The sequence below is a fragment of the Marmota monax genome, unplaced genomic scaffold (assembly GCF_021218885.2).
Source record: "Marmota monax isolate L192 unplaced genomic scaffold, Marmota_monax_Labrador192_F-V1.1 WCK01_AAM20220418_F8-fsc00068, whole genome shotgun sequence".
NCBI lineage: Eukaryota > Metazoa > Chordata > Mammalia > Rodentia > Sciuridae > Marmota > Marmota monax.
Window position 1 is genome coordinate 7,213,831 of NW_026692352.1, and position 14,539 is coordinate 7,228,369.

At 52.8% G+C, this 14,539-nt stretch overlaps 1 protein-coding gene across 2 annotated transcripts in view; it reads left to right on the forward strand.

Moving 5' to 3' along the window:
- The window catches only part of Capn5 (calpain 5), a 55,177-nt gene that overhangs the window by 33,262 nt on the left and 7,376 nt on the right, over window positions 1-14,539 (forward strand). Inside the window, exons 4-8 of one of the 2 annotated variants that reach the window (XM_046442039.1) lie at window positions 6,328-6,536; window positions 10,251-10,443; window positions 11,436-11,629; window positions 12,206-12,283; window positions 13,702-13,897. In XM_046442039.1, the coding sequence (XP_046297995.1) occupies window positions 6,328-6,536; window positions 10,251-10,443; window positions 11,436-11,629; window positions 12,206-12,283; window positions 13,702-13,897 (870 nt within the window). The remainder of the gene's footprint in view (window positions 1-6,327; window positions 6,537-10,250; window positions 10,444-11,435; window positions 11,630-12,205; window positions 12,284-13,701; window positions 13,898-14,539) is intronic. The other variant, XM_046442040.2, reaches the window with a different exon arrangement.

Genomic DNA, 14,539 nt, shown 5'->3' on the forward strand with positions numbered 1-14,539 from the left:
TGGCCCTGTGGACCTTTGACCCTGTGTCACTGTCACCTGCAATGGGCTGGGAAAATGTGTCCCTCTGCCCCTTTCCTGAGATGGGGGTCAGAGGCTGCATTGTGGTTTTGCTTGGGAATGACCCTGCTTCAAAATGCTCCCCGAGCTGGTCTCGTAGCCCCTTTTCTCCTCCACCTCGGCCTCCCCATTTCCTGCCCCCACACATCCCCCTGATATCATTCGAAGAATCCCCCTCCCCCATCTTCCAGGAGTCTCTGCCCTCCCAAGCCTGCCTCCTGGCCACTCCTGGAAACACCTCTGAGAGTCAAAAATGTAGCCCTCCCTCCATGGGAAGAGGTAGCACCTGGCTCTGTTCTCAGGCAGGGGGAAATAACCCCTCTCCATGGAAACCACGAGAAACCGTAGGGTGGGGAGACCTGACACTTCCTGAGCCTCTTCCCAGAGAGGCAGCATGGTAAGTGGTGAGGGCCCCTGCCTTGCTATGCACTGTCCCATTGGGTAACCCTGGGCAGCCTCTCTGAGTGGCTTCCTCCTCTGGTGACTCAGTCTGATGACAAGGTTGAATGTCAGTCAAGCGCGACAGAATTGGCACCTGGCCACCCTTTCTGGGTTTGCCTTTTTCTGTCCCAGTGACTGTAGAAGCGCGGCCTCACTTCAAATTATTCTGAGGAGGGTTAGGAGAACCTGACTGCTGAACAGAAGCTCCAGGTTCAGAGAGGGGGAAAAGTTGCCTGAGGCCATCCAGCAGGTAGCAGAGAGGCAGGCCTGGGATGAGCAGGTCTTGGTTCCAGCTGTCCTGATCTCTGGGCAGCAGGATTCTGCCCTCCTAAGGAGGCGGGGATGGCACGCAGCCTTCCTGGCTCCTCCAGTTAGAGTATCTGAAACTTAAGGAATTTCAGATTCTTGAATCCAGAAGCTGGGAACTGAGGAATCTCAGATGCCCAGCACCAGGAACCTGCTAGGTCTGAGGATTCCAAAAGGCCTGTGGCTCATCTTACCCAACTTGGGTGACACAGGGAGCAGCAGCCCTTCTTGCCACAGCCACTGTGTGGCTCAGAAACGCTGTGAGCTGGGCCTGGGGTCCCAGGTAGACATCTGGAAAGCTTTCTCCCACGCCCCTACATCCGCACAGTCACATACCCACAGCTCCTGAGCAGTACTGCCCTCCCTGGGCTCCTGACTCCTGTTCTCTGTCCCATGACCTGAGGCTGCTTGAACCTGGTGGGAGGTTCCCAGGACAAAGCCCAGGAGCTGGGTGGGGCACTAGGGGCGCTGAGGTGCCCATCACAGCCCTGAGATTTGGGGTGTGTGCTGCAAGAGGCCACGCCCCCGGGCAGGTGAGGGAGGCTTCAAACCCTACCCAGTCCCTGCCACCAGCCAGGTCAGCCCCAAGTTACCCCACAGCCGGTGGTGCTGAGTTTCCCTTTCTCCTCTTGGGAAGGAGGCCACCCGGTGGCTGCAGCTCCCCCCTGCCCTGAGGTTTGCAGCCTTGAGTGCCCACGGAGGTACTCCATAGCCAACAGCCCCATCCAGGTGTGCACAGCCCTCCAAAGCATGTGGTGCACCTCCAAGGCCTTCTGTTTGAGTTCTTGTGATGGTCCTGGGGGTAGGGTAAGTAGATGAGGAAACTGAGGCTCAGAGATGTGGCCCAGTCCAAACTTAAGTCTCTGAGATGAGGTTGTGTGTACAGGGTCACCAGCTGGTCAGGGGCATCACCAGCTTGTCAGGGGCCTCACCAGTGACCAGAGCTGGGGATTTTCCTGCCAGAAGGACTCCAACCAGCTTTGGAGCCGGTCCAGGCCCTGTGCTGGGTGTGGCAGGGGGGTCTGAGGAACTCCTCCCAGTGGGTGGGGAAAGGAAGCTGTGCTGGGGAGCCAGGAGGGGGGGCTAGCACCTGAGAGCCCAGGGAAGGGGTGCAGGCAGATCACACACACACACACACACACACACACACACGGGGGAGATGGCAGGAGGCATCGTGGTGTTTGGTGGTCATGGAAGATTTCTGAGAAGCCCACAGGAGGGCATGTTGAGGGACAGAGTTGAGAGGATCAGCTGAACCACCCACAGGGCTCCTGCTGCCAGGCCAGGCTGTAGTGTCCCTGATGACAGGGAATGTCAAACACAGAGACCACAAGCACAGAGAACTCCAGCAGCCAGCAGCTCATGCCAATCTTACTGCTTCTACTACCCCTGCCCCCAGACAGCAGATCATTTCATCTGTGAATGTTTCTGGATACAGCTCTGGAAAAGAAGCACTCATTTCAAAAATCATAACCACAATACCCATATACAACGGAAACATTTTAAAGTAACTCCTTAATGTAGGTGGAGTATCCCTTATCCAAGATGCTCAGGACCAAAACTGTTTCGGATTTCAGAGTTCTTCTGATTATGGAATATTTGTATATCCTTTATCAGGGAAGCATCCCTTATCTGAAAAATCCCAGATCCAAAATGCTCCAAAATCCCAAACATCATGTCAGTGCTCAGAAAGTTTCAGTTGTGTTAGTTTTCTGTTACTTTAACAAATACCCAAGATGAATCAATTTATAATGAGGAAAAGGTTAATTTTGGCTCGTGGTTTTAGAGGTTGCAGTTCACTCATGATTGAGCAGATCCATTGCCTGAAGACCTTTGGTGGAGAGGCAGCAGATCATGGTAGGAATGTGTGATGTAGCAGGACAGTCGGCCTCATGGCTGGGATCTGAAAGCCACACAGGAGACCCAGGTCCCACCATCCCAAGGGCACATCCCTCTGTGACCTAAAACTTCCCACATAGTGTTACCTCTGGGAGTTTCTACTACCTCCTGATAGGGCCATACTGGGATACAAGCATTTAACACATAAGCCTTTGGGGGACATTCTAGATCCAAGCTCTAGGAGTAGGGATGCTCAATGTATATCACCAAATGCCCCCAAAGTATTGTAGTTCCCAGTTCAGGCTGCAAACACGTAGACATCTTACACTTTATTTGAATGAGATCAAAACCAAAGTCCGTATTGGCAATTGGTTGTTTCTCTTTCATCTTTTTACCTTTCCTTGTGATTTATTTATTGAAGAAACAAAAGTCATCTGCCCTGTGGGATTCCCAGTCTGGGTGTTGGTGACTGTCTTCCTGGTGTTGTTTAACATGTGCCCTGTCCCCTGCATTCCTGTATTTAGGACTTAGCCCTAGAAGCTTGAGGAAATTGAGGTGCAAATGTTTTGTGGCATGACTGGTCTGCAGGAGATGCCGTGTCCTTCCCTGGGCGGTGGCGGGGGGGCATGAAATGTCTGTTTATCTCTTTTATGGTGTGAGGAGCTGGTGTTGACCATTGCCTAAATCCACTAACTCTCCTATGGTAATAGAAGGTGGTGGTCCAGTATTGTCACTTACTCCTCATTTCTTAGCTGGAATTCTTTTCCAGCTGGGGATTTCCCTTCATCTCCTTGGTTCACCTCTGGCACAGTGTGAGCAAAGGCTGGATCAACGCTTGATCTGATTTTTCAGTTTCAAAAAAATGAATTAATTCCCTACTCTCCTCCAAAATGACTAATTATTTGTTTTGTATCATGTGGTCTGATAACTTAAACAGATTTGTGTACTCTGCTGCAGCTGCTATCCTTATTGATGCTCTGGTGGCCCATTTGTGGCCAATGGGAACCTCCTCAGGCTGCTTCCTGAATCATCTGACAGGTCCCAGGAGTCTTGGGTGGCTTCCTTGAATTTGGACATGGTGGCTATGGGATAGGAAGGTGGAATTGTTTAGTTTCTCCCACTCAGTGTCCTCCTGGCAGCAGAGGGGTGAGCTCATAGTGGAAGGCTGGCTGGGGCTCACCCCACACCAGGTCCACTGGCTGTGATACAGGAGGGGAAGTCAAGGCCCCCAGGAATTCATGACTCATGATCCCCAGGCCCTGGAACCTCATTAAGTGCTTCTTGAGCCACAGAGGGCTCAGGGCCAAGCCCTAAGTTTAGCTAGTGATTCTTCCAGGTCCCAGCATACCTCCCTGCACCCGGGAAGGCCTCCTCCTCCCTCCCCACACAGTCCAGAGCATCCAGAGCAGGGCCACTGGAGGGAGGCGGGTGCAGTGGAGAGGTAGGCCAGGCTTGTGTTCTCAGCTCAGAGCTTCCTACTTGTGCTGTAGAGATGATCACCCCAGCCTGCATGTATCTCCCCCATTTTCCAGAGACAGGGCCTTCCCATGTCACCCAGTCTCTGGCACTAAGCCTCTGGGTTCAAGTAAACCTCTAGCCTCAGCCTCCGAGTAGCTGGGGCAGCAGGGTATGCCACAGTGCTTAGCTTGGCTTCTTTTTGATACAGCTTTCAGTTTTGAAAGCAAAATGGGGAGACAGAACGAGGGGAGGGGCAGAGGCCTGGGGGGGTTTACTTTAAAAGGACAGAGTTGCCTGGAAAGAGAGGTGAGGAGTGGGGAAAGGCCGCAGCCGTCTTGGGCCAGGCTTCCTGGCTGGGTGTGATCCTGCTTCCCTCGACTGTGCCCAGGGCAGCCTCTGCAAGAAGCTTCCCGGAGCCCTGCGGCCAGGCTGGCTGTGAGGCCAAGGCAGTTCTGGAAACAGTGACCAGCCTGCCCGCCGGGCCCCTAGCAGGGCTCCATTAGTGGCTCGAGTGCCTCTGCCAGAGTTAGCATTTTCATTTTCGTGGTCTCAGATGTGCCGCTAGGGAGCATTTCCCTTTGCCAGTCTCCCTGCTGATGGAAGAGGCCTGTAAACAAAGGCGTCCTTAATGAGTGCAGGGGGTGGGGTGACCGCAGCCTGTGGGCGGGCAGGGCCTCAGCATGTGGGGCTCCTGGTGGGGGTCCAGCTCAGCCCGCATGCCTGGGTGCCCGGATACTTGGGCATGATTTTCTTCTAGAAGGATCTGCTTAGGGTCTGGGTGGGCTCAGCCACACCTGGCTGGCCAGCCCCTCCTCCTGACTTGGAGGGATGAGAAGTTGCCCTTCCCTGCCCACCTCTTGCTGCCCAGGTTACCTCTGTCTGCCCTTGTGTGCTTGGGGGACATCCTCTGCTGGCTCTCAGATGCCCGCCTCCCCGCTGGGGCCCTGCATATACCCATGTTAGCTTGGCTTGTGGCCTGTACGCCTGCCTCTCCTACCAGACTGGAGGACTTTTGAGGGCAGGGACCATGTCTGGTTCCTCTGTTCAGCAAGTGCTGGGCACAGAGTAGTCCACACTGATGAAGGACTCATTCTTTATAAATAGACCCATGTTTGAATCCTGGCTTCAAACCAGATCTGTGTGCTTACAAAGAACGCGTGTTTTTTCTGACTATGTGGTCATAGACAAGTTACTTGCCCTCTCTGAGCCTCAGTTCTCTCATCTGTCAAGTAGGGATGGATAATCGTAGGCCACCCATAAGGTTATTGTGAGAATTAAATTGAGGGACTATGGTGGTCTCAGCACAAGGCCTGGTAAATAATAGATTAATTTCTGAGTCTAAATCAACGTCTGGATTTTTGCTTCAGTCAACACACAAGTATATTCAGGTCACTCTCTGGACCCGGCCCTGGCCAGGTGCTGGGTATATGCAGTGACCAAGAACAGCATGGCCTTGCCCTCAGAGGACTGCTGTTCCTAGTGTCAGTCACTGAATACAAAGTCACTCAGGCATTTAATGTATTTAGCTCAGTAACTGTAAGTATCTAAGAAAAAGTGGCACAGCCATGGGTCTGATGGATGGGTCCTGACCTTGCCTGGAGCCAGGGAGGGCTTCCTAGAGGAGGAGGATGGAACTGAAGGATGAATGGAGGTCAGCGGGGTGAAGAAGCAGAAGAGGAGCAGGTGTAGGGCTCCTGCCCAGAGACTAGAGCACCCAGGGCTGGGGCAGTGGTGGGAGCAGAAAAACGAGGCTGAAGGGATGGGGGCAGAGTCCATTCAGGAAGTGACACAATCAAGTCAGGGGTGCTGGTGTGTGTGTAGGGGGGGAGGCAGGTGTGGCTGCAGATGCTGGTACAGTGTCCTCAGGACGAGGTGATGGGGCTTGGGGCAGGGTGGGATGGGAGGAGGCAGCGCCTGAGCAGCTGGCCCTGATGGAGACCTGCGGAGTGAAGAGGCCAGTGTGGCTGCCAGATTCCACTCAGGCTGGAGCAGATGTGGCGGGAGACGGAGGAGGCGGGCGGGAGGGAGCGGGAGCCGATCGGAGCCGCGTGGCCGAGTTGGAGGAGCCCGCAGGTGCGGGGGCTGTGCCGGGGTCTTACCGAGTCCCACTGGGTTCGTGGCGCTGACGGGCGCAGCGCAGGACTCCTCCCCATCCTGGGAGGCACACACCCCCGTTCCCCTGGAGCCGGGTGTTCCCTCAATGCGCCCCATCGTGTCTCCACCCAGGTCATCCCAGACTGGAAGGAGCAGGAGTGGGACCCTGAGAAGCCCGACGCCTACGCCGGCATCTTCCATTTCCACTTCTGGCGCTTTGGGGAGTGGGTGGACGTGGTCATTGATGACCGGCTGCCCACAGTCAACAACCAGCTCATCTACTGCCACTCCAATTCCCGCAATGAGTTCTGGTGCGCTCTGGTGGAGAAGGCCTATGCCAAGTAGGTGCCAGCCGAGAGCAGGCTTGGGTGGCCACTTCCATGGGTGGGCACACAGCGAGCTCAGAGCCCAGGGCCTGGGCATGGCCAGCTAGAGCTGTGCTGGGTAGGGTAGAAGCCTGGACCCCAGGAGGGAAGGCATGGCTACCTGGGGTGGGCCTGGGGCCCAGGCAGGTGTTCTGCGTTAGCTGGGGTCAGGGCCAATGCTCACCTTCATAGCAGTGGGTTTCTCGAAGGTGTTGTGGTGGGACCTTCCCTAGGCGCCTCTGCTGGGAATGTGGTAACGGAGATCCAGCCTGAGTGTGGAGGTTGGGCAGATGCCCTGCTCAGAGGCCTCTCCTGTCCACTCACCATGTCTCTACCTGACTGTCCATCTATACTATTTTTGCTGACCCCTCTTCCTTCTCTGTGCCAGACTCTGTGTCCCCAGGACAGGACCTCACACAGAATGTGCATGAACAGAAGTTTGCTGAGCTGTAGAGGGCTTTGGAGCAGAGTGACCTGTCCAGGCCTTTGCAGCACTGGGGTGGGCCTGGACAGGAGTGTCGGGGCCAGAGACCAGGCAAGCCAGATTGGTGGGAGCCGGTCCCTGGTTCCTCCTCCCAGACCCATGTGTCAGTCTCCTAACAGAAGAGGGGAAGGGAGGGAGAGTCCAAGGAAAGGAAGAAGGGAGGAAAAGGAAAAAACTAACAGTAAAAACAAATCCAACAGAACAACACTGGCAGGTTCCATTTGTAATCTTAGGAAAGCAAAGCCTGCCCCCTGGTGGCCACTGAGTCTCCACCATTGATGCTGCCCTTCTGGAGAGAAGGCTCTGGTCTTGCTCTTGGGGTTTTTTGTTCTGTTTCGTTTTTAATATATATTTTTTAGTTGTAGATGGACACGATACCTTTATTTGATTTATTTATTTTTATGTGGTGCTGAGGATCGAACCTAGTGCTTCATACATGTGAGGCGAGCGCTCTACCACTGAGCCACAACCCTAGCCAGCCCTTGCTCTTGGGTTTGGGGATTTTAAAAAATTTTGTATTTATCATTGTTTCCTTCCTCCATTTCTCCCTCCCTCTTTCCGTCACTCCCTCCCTCCCTCTGTCCCTTCCCTTCTTGACAGAGTCTTGCCATGTTGCCCAAGTTGATCTCAAACTCCTGGGCTTAAGCAGTCCTCCTGCTTTAGCCTCCCAAATAGATGAGGCTGCTGGGGTGTCACCATGCCTGGCTTGCTTTTATTTTTTTAATAAGCAGTTTTATAGTAAAATAAACCCAACACAACATTTCTCATTTTCATCGTGTGTACGCCCACTGTTCAGTGGCATGCAACGAATTCACCACTGTCTACACCAGAAACTTTTTTATCATCCCTATTGAAAACTCTTACACATCGAACAGTAGCTTCCTCCTTCTCCTCCCCCAGTCCCTGGGGACCTCTGTTCTGCTTTCTGTCTCTGTGAACTTGCCCTATTCTAGGTTCCTGGTGTAAGTGGAGTACTGTATTAGCCCCTCTGGGTCTGGCATCTTCTACAAAGCACCATGTTTTCAAGGTCCATCTGTGTTATAGCAGATATCAAAGGTTCCTTTCTCTTAACGGCTGAGTGACAGAGAAATACATCACATTTTTAATACATCACATTTTGTTTCTCCATTTGTCCATTGGATTCCTGGCCTGCTTCCACCTTCGGCTCTTGTGCATAGTGCTGCCGTGAACATGGGTGTGTCCATGTGAATCTCTGCTTTCGCTTCTTTTGAGCACACACCTAGGAGTGAATTACAGGGCAATTATGTTTAACTTTTTGAGGAATGACCAAACTGTTTTCCACAGTGGCTGCATACTTTGTGCTTGCTTATTTTTTTACATTTACTTTTTAAAAACATTTTTTTTGTAGTTGTAGATGGACAGCATGCCTTTATTTATTTGTTTATTTTTATGTGGTGCTAAGGATGGAATCCAGTGCCTCACACATGCTAGGCAAACACTCTGCTACTGAGCCCCAGCCCACATTTACTTTTTAAATTATAAAATGAAAGATTTGTAGAAAGATCAACCCCTGCCTTCCCCTTCCCTGTTTTGGTCTGAGTTAACGAAGAGCATCACCATTGTAGCTGTCCTACTCTGCTCTGTCACCATTTATCCTCTTTCCTACCTGGGCCTCTTCCTTCCCCTCTTCCCCTCCCCCACCAATGGCAACTCTTTCAACTTTTTTCTTTTTTGGTGATAATTTTTTAAAAATTTTGTTTATTCTTTTTAGTTATATGTGACAGTACAGCGTATTTTGTCATATTATACATAGGAGAGTATAACTTATTCTAATTGGGATCCCGTTCTTGTGGTTGTACATGATGTGGAGTTACCCTGATCACATATTGAAATACAAGGCTGGGAAAGTTGTGTCCAGTTAATTCTAATGTCCTTCCTAATCTCCTCCTCCTCCCTTCCCGGCATTCTCCTTTGTCTAATCTAATAAACTTCTACTCTCCTTCCTACCCTCCCTTGTTATGGGTTAGCATCCACATATCAGAGAGAACATTTGGCCTTTAGTTTTGGGGAATTGGCTTATTTCACTTAGCCTGATAGTCTCCAGTTCCATCCACTTACTGGTAAATGCCATAATTTCATTCTTTTTTTATGACTGGGTAATATTCCATTGAGCATATATACCACATTTTCTTTTTCCATTTATCTGTTGAAGGACACCTAGGTCGGTTCCATAGCTTGGCTATTGTGAATTGAGCTGCTGTAAAATTGATGTGGCTTTAACTTTTTTTTTTTTTTTTTTTAAGAAAAATGGGGGGCGGAGCTGGGAATCAAACTCAGGCCTTATGCATACCTCCAGCCTCTTTCAACATCTGTGAGACATTTTTGTTTGTGGGTGACCTTATAAAAACCATGTTTCGGGGTGGGTGTTGTTTTTGTTTGTTTGTTTGTTTGTTTGTAGTGCTGGAAATTGAATCCAGGGCCTTAGGCATGCTAAGTGTTGCAGTTTTGTGTATATATATTTTCAATTTCCATCAACAGTATTATGTTATATATCTCTTTCTGCTTCTGAGTTTTCATTCATTCATTACTATGTGGCACATAGTAGGTACTTAAAATTTTTCTTAAGAGTTTTTTTATTTTACTCCCAGGAAATGGGACTTTGGTCCCTCTGATTTTATGGTTTGTCCTTCCTGGCTAATAAGTGTTTTTTTTTTTTTTTTTAAGTGAATCATGGTATACTTAAAATCACAATTAGAATCCACTTGTATTGCTTTTCAAATGTACCAAGCAAGCGCTAGGCTAGCATTTCCCTACCTCAGGAATTCTGTACATTTTCCACAGCTGCTTCATGTTCCAGAGTATAGGTACAGCTTTAGTTTTTAAAATCAATTCCCCATTGTTAGGTATTGAGGTTATTTCTGCTTTTATATCATTATAAATCATGTCACTTATCCAGAATTGGGGTGTCAAAAGGTATATGAGCCTTTAATGCTTTTGAAATGAATGGCTAGGTTTTGGGACATCTGATCTGTGAAGCTGGAGCTGCTAAGTCCTGGGGAAATTTGAGTGGAAATTGACATGGTTCACTGGGAGTCGGGTCTGGGTTCTAGTGTTGGCTATGCTGTGGCCTACTGGGTGACCGTAGCAGTTTGCTTGAGCTCTCTGAGGTTCAAAACTCTCCCCTACAAGGTGAAGGGTGTAGCCCAGCTGGGATGCACTGGAAATTCTTGCTCACTGCTCCCCAGGCTGGCGGGCTGTTACCAGGCCCTGGATGGAGGCAACACAGCGGATGCACTGGTGGACTTCACGGGCGGCGTTTCTGAGCCCATCGACCTGACTGAGGGGGACTTCGCCAATGACGAGGCCAAGAGGAACCAGCTCTTTGAGCGTGTGTTGAAGGTGCACAGCCGGGGAGGCCTCATCAGTGCCTCCATCAAGGTGAGAGCCCAGAGCAGACCTCCATATCACCAACCCTGACTGGGACAGGAGGTGGCTGTGAGGACCCAGGGCCAAGTCCAGACCCTCAGCCTCGTGAGCAATGGGAGCAGTTGGAGGGAGCAGCCCCTGCCCTGCCCAAGTTGTGCAGCCCCACACCACCCACTCCATGCTGACCCTTCTGGGCTTTGGGCATCTGCATCTGACTCAGTCAAAGTGGGAGGCGTCAGAAGCTGGAAGCAGATGGAAGAGAGAAGGAGCCCTGTGGTGGGCCGGCCCAGGGCTGCCACCTCAAGAGGCTCATGTGGCTTCATTCATTGCTCAGGTCTTGGAGGAGAAAGCTCAGCCCGGTGAAGACAGGCTTTGACCCAGGTTTAGCTAACCCCCTGGTACACCCACAAACTGGCTCTAGAAACCCAGAAGGCCCTGACTTGTAGTGTTTTCTGGTTGAGGGGTGTAAATATTTCCACCAGGGTTAATTTCCAGTTACCGATGTTTTAACAGTCAATTCTCAAAACCTCTGCCTATTTCTGGGTGTGGTGGCACACACCTGTAATCCCAGCTACTTGAGAGGCAGATGCAGACAGGGGAATCACAAGTTCAAGGGCAGCCTTGGCAATGTAGAAAGACCCTATCTCAAAATAAAAAGGACTGGGGCTGTTGCTCAGGGATAGAACACCCCCAGCTCGATCCCCAGTACCATAGAAAGAAAAAAGAAAAACCCTGAATATTTAATGATCAGCTGAGCCAGGGTGAATCAGCTTCTGCCCACCCTGGGCTGGCCCCACTGCAGACACCTTCCTTTACGAGAGACTGCTGCCTAAAGCTCTGAACACCCCACCACTCCGTCACCACCCAACAAGGTCTATCTGTATGGGAGGGTGCAATTCCTGTACCGGCCTGGAGGGGGCGGTGTGGCCTCCTTGCTCTGGTTCCCCCCTGGGTTTGGCTTCCAGCCTGGCCCCACCTGTCTGAGCACCTGTGTCTTCCTGCAGGCTGTTACAGCAGCTGACATGGAGGCACGCCTGGCGTGCGGCTTGGTGAAGGGTCATGCTTATGCTGTCACCGACGTACGCAAGGTGCGCCTGGGCCATGGCCTGCTGGCCTTTTTCAAGTCAGAGAAGCTGGACATGATCCGCCTACGCAACCCCTGGGGCGAGCGGGAGTGGAATGGTCCCTGGAGTGACACGTGAGGCCTGGGGATGGGCACCACGGGCATGAGAGTTTGGGCAGGGATGGGGTGGGCTCCATGGGGGTGCTGATACTGGACCTGGGCCTCAAAGGGTCTGGGGGAGGATGAAATTAGAAAAGACTTCCTTTGGAGTATTGTGTGGGGCAGTGGATTCAGCAAGGACAGAGGCCTGGAGGACAGCTGACCTCTAAGGACATAGTGACCAGTGTGGTGAGTGGGTTGGGAAGGAGGGTAAGAAGGAGGGTAAGGAGGAGGCCACCAGCTGACAGTGAACGGGGTTGATGCTCTGTGCTTGTTCACGGCCAAGAGGCCTGGAGTGGAGTAGGTGAGGCCCCGCATAGTGACAGGTCACATCCCCTCCCTCTCTGTCTGCGGCTTTTCTTCCTGTCCTCCTAGCCCTAGCATGATCACAACCCATGGGAGAGGGCAGACAGGGCTTCTCTGAGCAGGGCCCCAGGTATCCCTAACCACACTGCACTGAGGGTGGCCTCGCGCTGAGCTGTCCCTCAGGGTGGTTCTGGTGGGGCCCGCCCTCTTATTCTGCTCCCTTCCTTCCTGGCACTCACATCCCAGCTCAGAAGAATGGCAGAAAGTGAGCAAGAGTGAGCGGGAAAAGATGGGTGTGACCGTGCAGGACGATGGCGAGTTCTGGTGAGTGTGCTGGTGCCTGGAACCTGGGTCAAGGGGACCACTTGGACCTGGCAAGGAGCACCTGGTGGTGGGGGAGTTGGCTGCCAGGGCTCCAGCACAGCCCCATCAGAAGCTTGCTGTGTGGCTTGGGACAAGTCACACCATCTCTCTGAGCCTTGGTTTCCTCCACTGTATAATGAATTGGGCAGCAATGGGCCCTTTAGCCCTGCAGCCCCCTCTGCCCACCTGAGGGACCCCCGGGCTGCTCTTGGCAAGCAGGCTGGGGCACCAGCAGGTAGGGGACTGAGCACAGGGGCACACTGTGGTAGCCTGAGTGCTCAGAGTAGGGAGAGAAGAGGAGAGGCCTCGCAGAGGAGCTGACTCCTGAGCTGAGATTTGGGGTACAGAGTAACCTTTGATGGTTGAGGAGAGAGACATGCCCCAGAGGTGAGAGGGCACACCTCTCAAATTCAGGACGAATTCAGAGGAGAGAGCAGCGGGTGTCTGGCGTGGCTGGGAAGACAACGGAAGCCTAGACCGAGGAGCGTGGGGGCCACCGCTGCCTTCATTCCCCTGTGTCCTGCCCCGACTCTGCCAGGCTGTGTTGTTCTTCAACAGAACACCTGGTTTGTTGGGGCTGGGGATGTAGCTCAGTTGGTAGAGTGCTTGCCTGCATGCACAAGGCCCTGGGCTCAATCCCCAGCACCACCAAAAAAACACCTGGTTTGGGAATTTAGCCTCTCCTGGAGACGTATGGGTTGCCCATTGCGATGTGGGTGCCATGAGGCCTCCTAGGCAGACCAGGGGCAGAGGGCAGTGATCCTGGCACCCCATCGAGGACCCTCCTACAGATGCCAGGGGAGCTGCTGCCCGAGTCCACCCAAGGCCTTCATTCTATTCTCCTGTGGACAGGATCTGCTTTGTTCACTCTGGCTCAGGGGTCAGTCGAGCCCTTGGCCTGTGGAAAGGACTCCTGTTAAGGCCCTTGTTCCATGCACTTCCCCTGGCCTCGCCCAGGCTCCTGGAGGTGTGCATAGCACAAGGTGCCTATAGCAATGTCCTGGCCACGGTCACCCACCTACCCACCGCTCTATTGAGGCTTCATAGCTGATGTACAATACAATGGATGGAAACCAGCTTTATACACTGCAGAGGGCAGTACTCAGTTATCCATCCTCTATATGCGTATAGCTGTACAGCCGGCCTTTGTTAGCTACTCCGTTAAAGGTTGTGTGCCAGCTGTTATTGCTGTACTTGATTTCTTCACTAGCCCTGTGAGGCGCCTGCTGGTAGATTCAGCCCCATTTTACAAACGAGGAGACCATTCTCTGCGGGAGGCCATGCCCAGTCACTCCTACGTGAGCCGTGGTTTAGAGCATAAAGGGTGGGCAGGCAGGAGGGCCTGGGGGCTGCCTGGCTCAGCCCCTTCCCTCACCCAGGATGACCTTCGAGGACATGTGCCGCTACTTCACCGACATCATCAAGTGCCGCCTGCTCAACACATCCTACCTGAGCATCCACAAGACGTGGGAGGAGGCCCACCTGCGCGGTGCCTGGACTCGGCACGAGGACCCTCGGCAGAACCGCAGCGGGGGCTGCATCAACCACAAGGACACCTTCTTCCAGAACCCGCAGGTGGGCATCCTCAGGGACCTCACCCTGCCTCTGCAGCGACTGCAGCGCCCCCCTGCCCCTCTGTCCCTCCAGGGGCTCCTGCATGACCTCAGGTACATCTCTACCCCTCCTTGGGTCTCGGCATACCTGTGTGTACAGTAGATGGTCGCAGCAGTCCCAGCTGGCTGTCACGAAGCCCTACACTGACCTGCAGACAGTAAAAATGAGGAAACTGTGACTCAGGGACTTCTGAGTGTCTGGTCCAGAATCTTCAGGACATTTAGTGGTGGAGCTGAGGATCAGTGCGTGGTTTCATGGTAGCACAGTCGTGCCTGTTCCTAGGGAACTTGGCCGGTCTCAGCTCCCCGGCAGCAGCCTCTGCCCTGCGGCTTCCTCACTCACAGCCTGTGAGCACTGCTCAGTCCTGGGAATCAGTGTGCCTTTATTGAGCATCAACTAACTACATGCCAGGCCCTGAGCTGAGCCTTCACGCAGAGTAGCCATTGTAGGCGTGGGCAGGCCCATGCTACAGAGGAGGGATGCAGCGGCTCAGAGAGGTGATGGGACTGGCCCAAGCTCACACAGCCAAAGTGTCTGGTCCTGGTTCAGGAGCCCAGGCACCCCGGAGCCAACAGGGTGTCTGTCTCTCCTTGGCCATCCCTG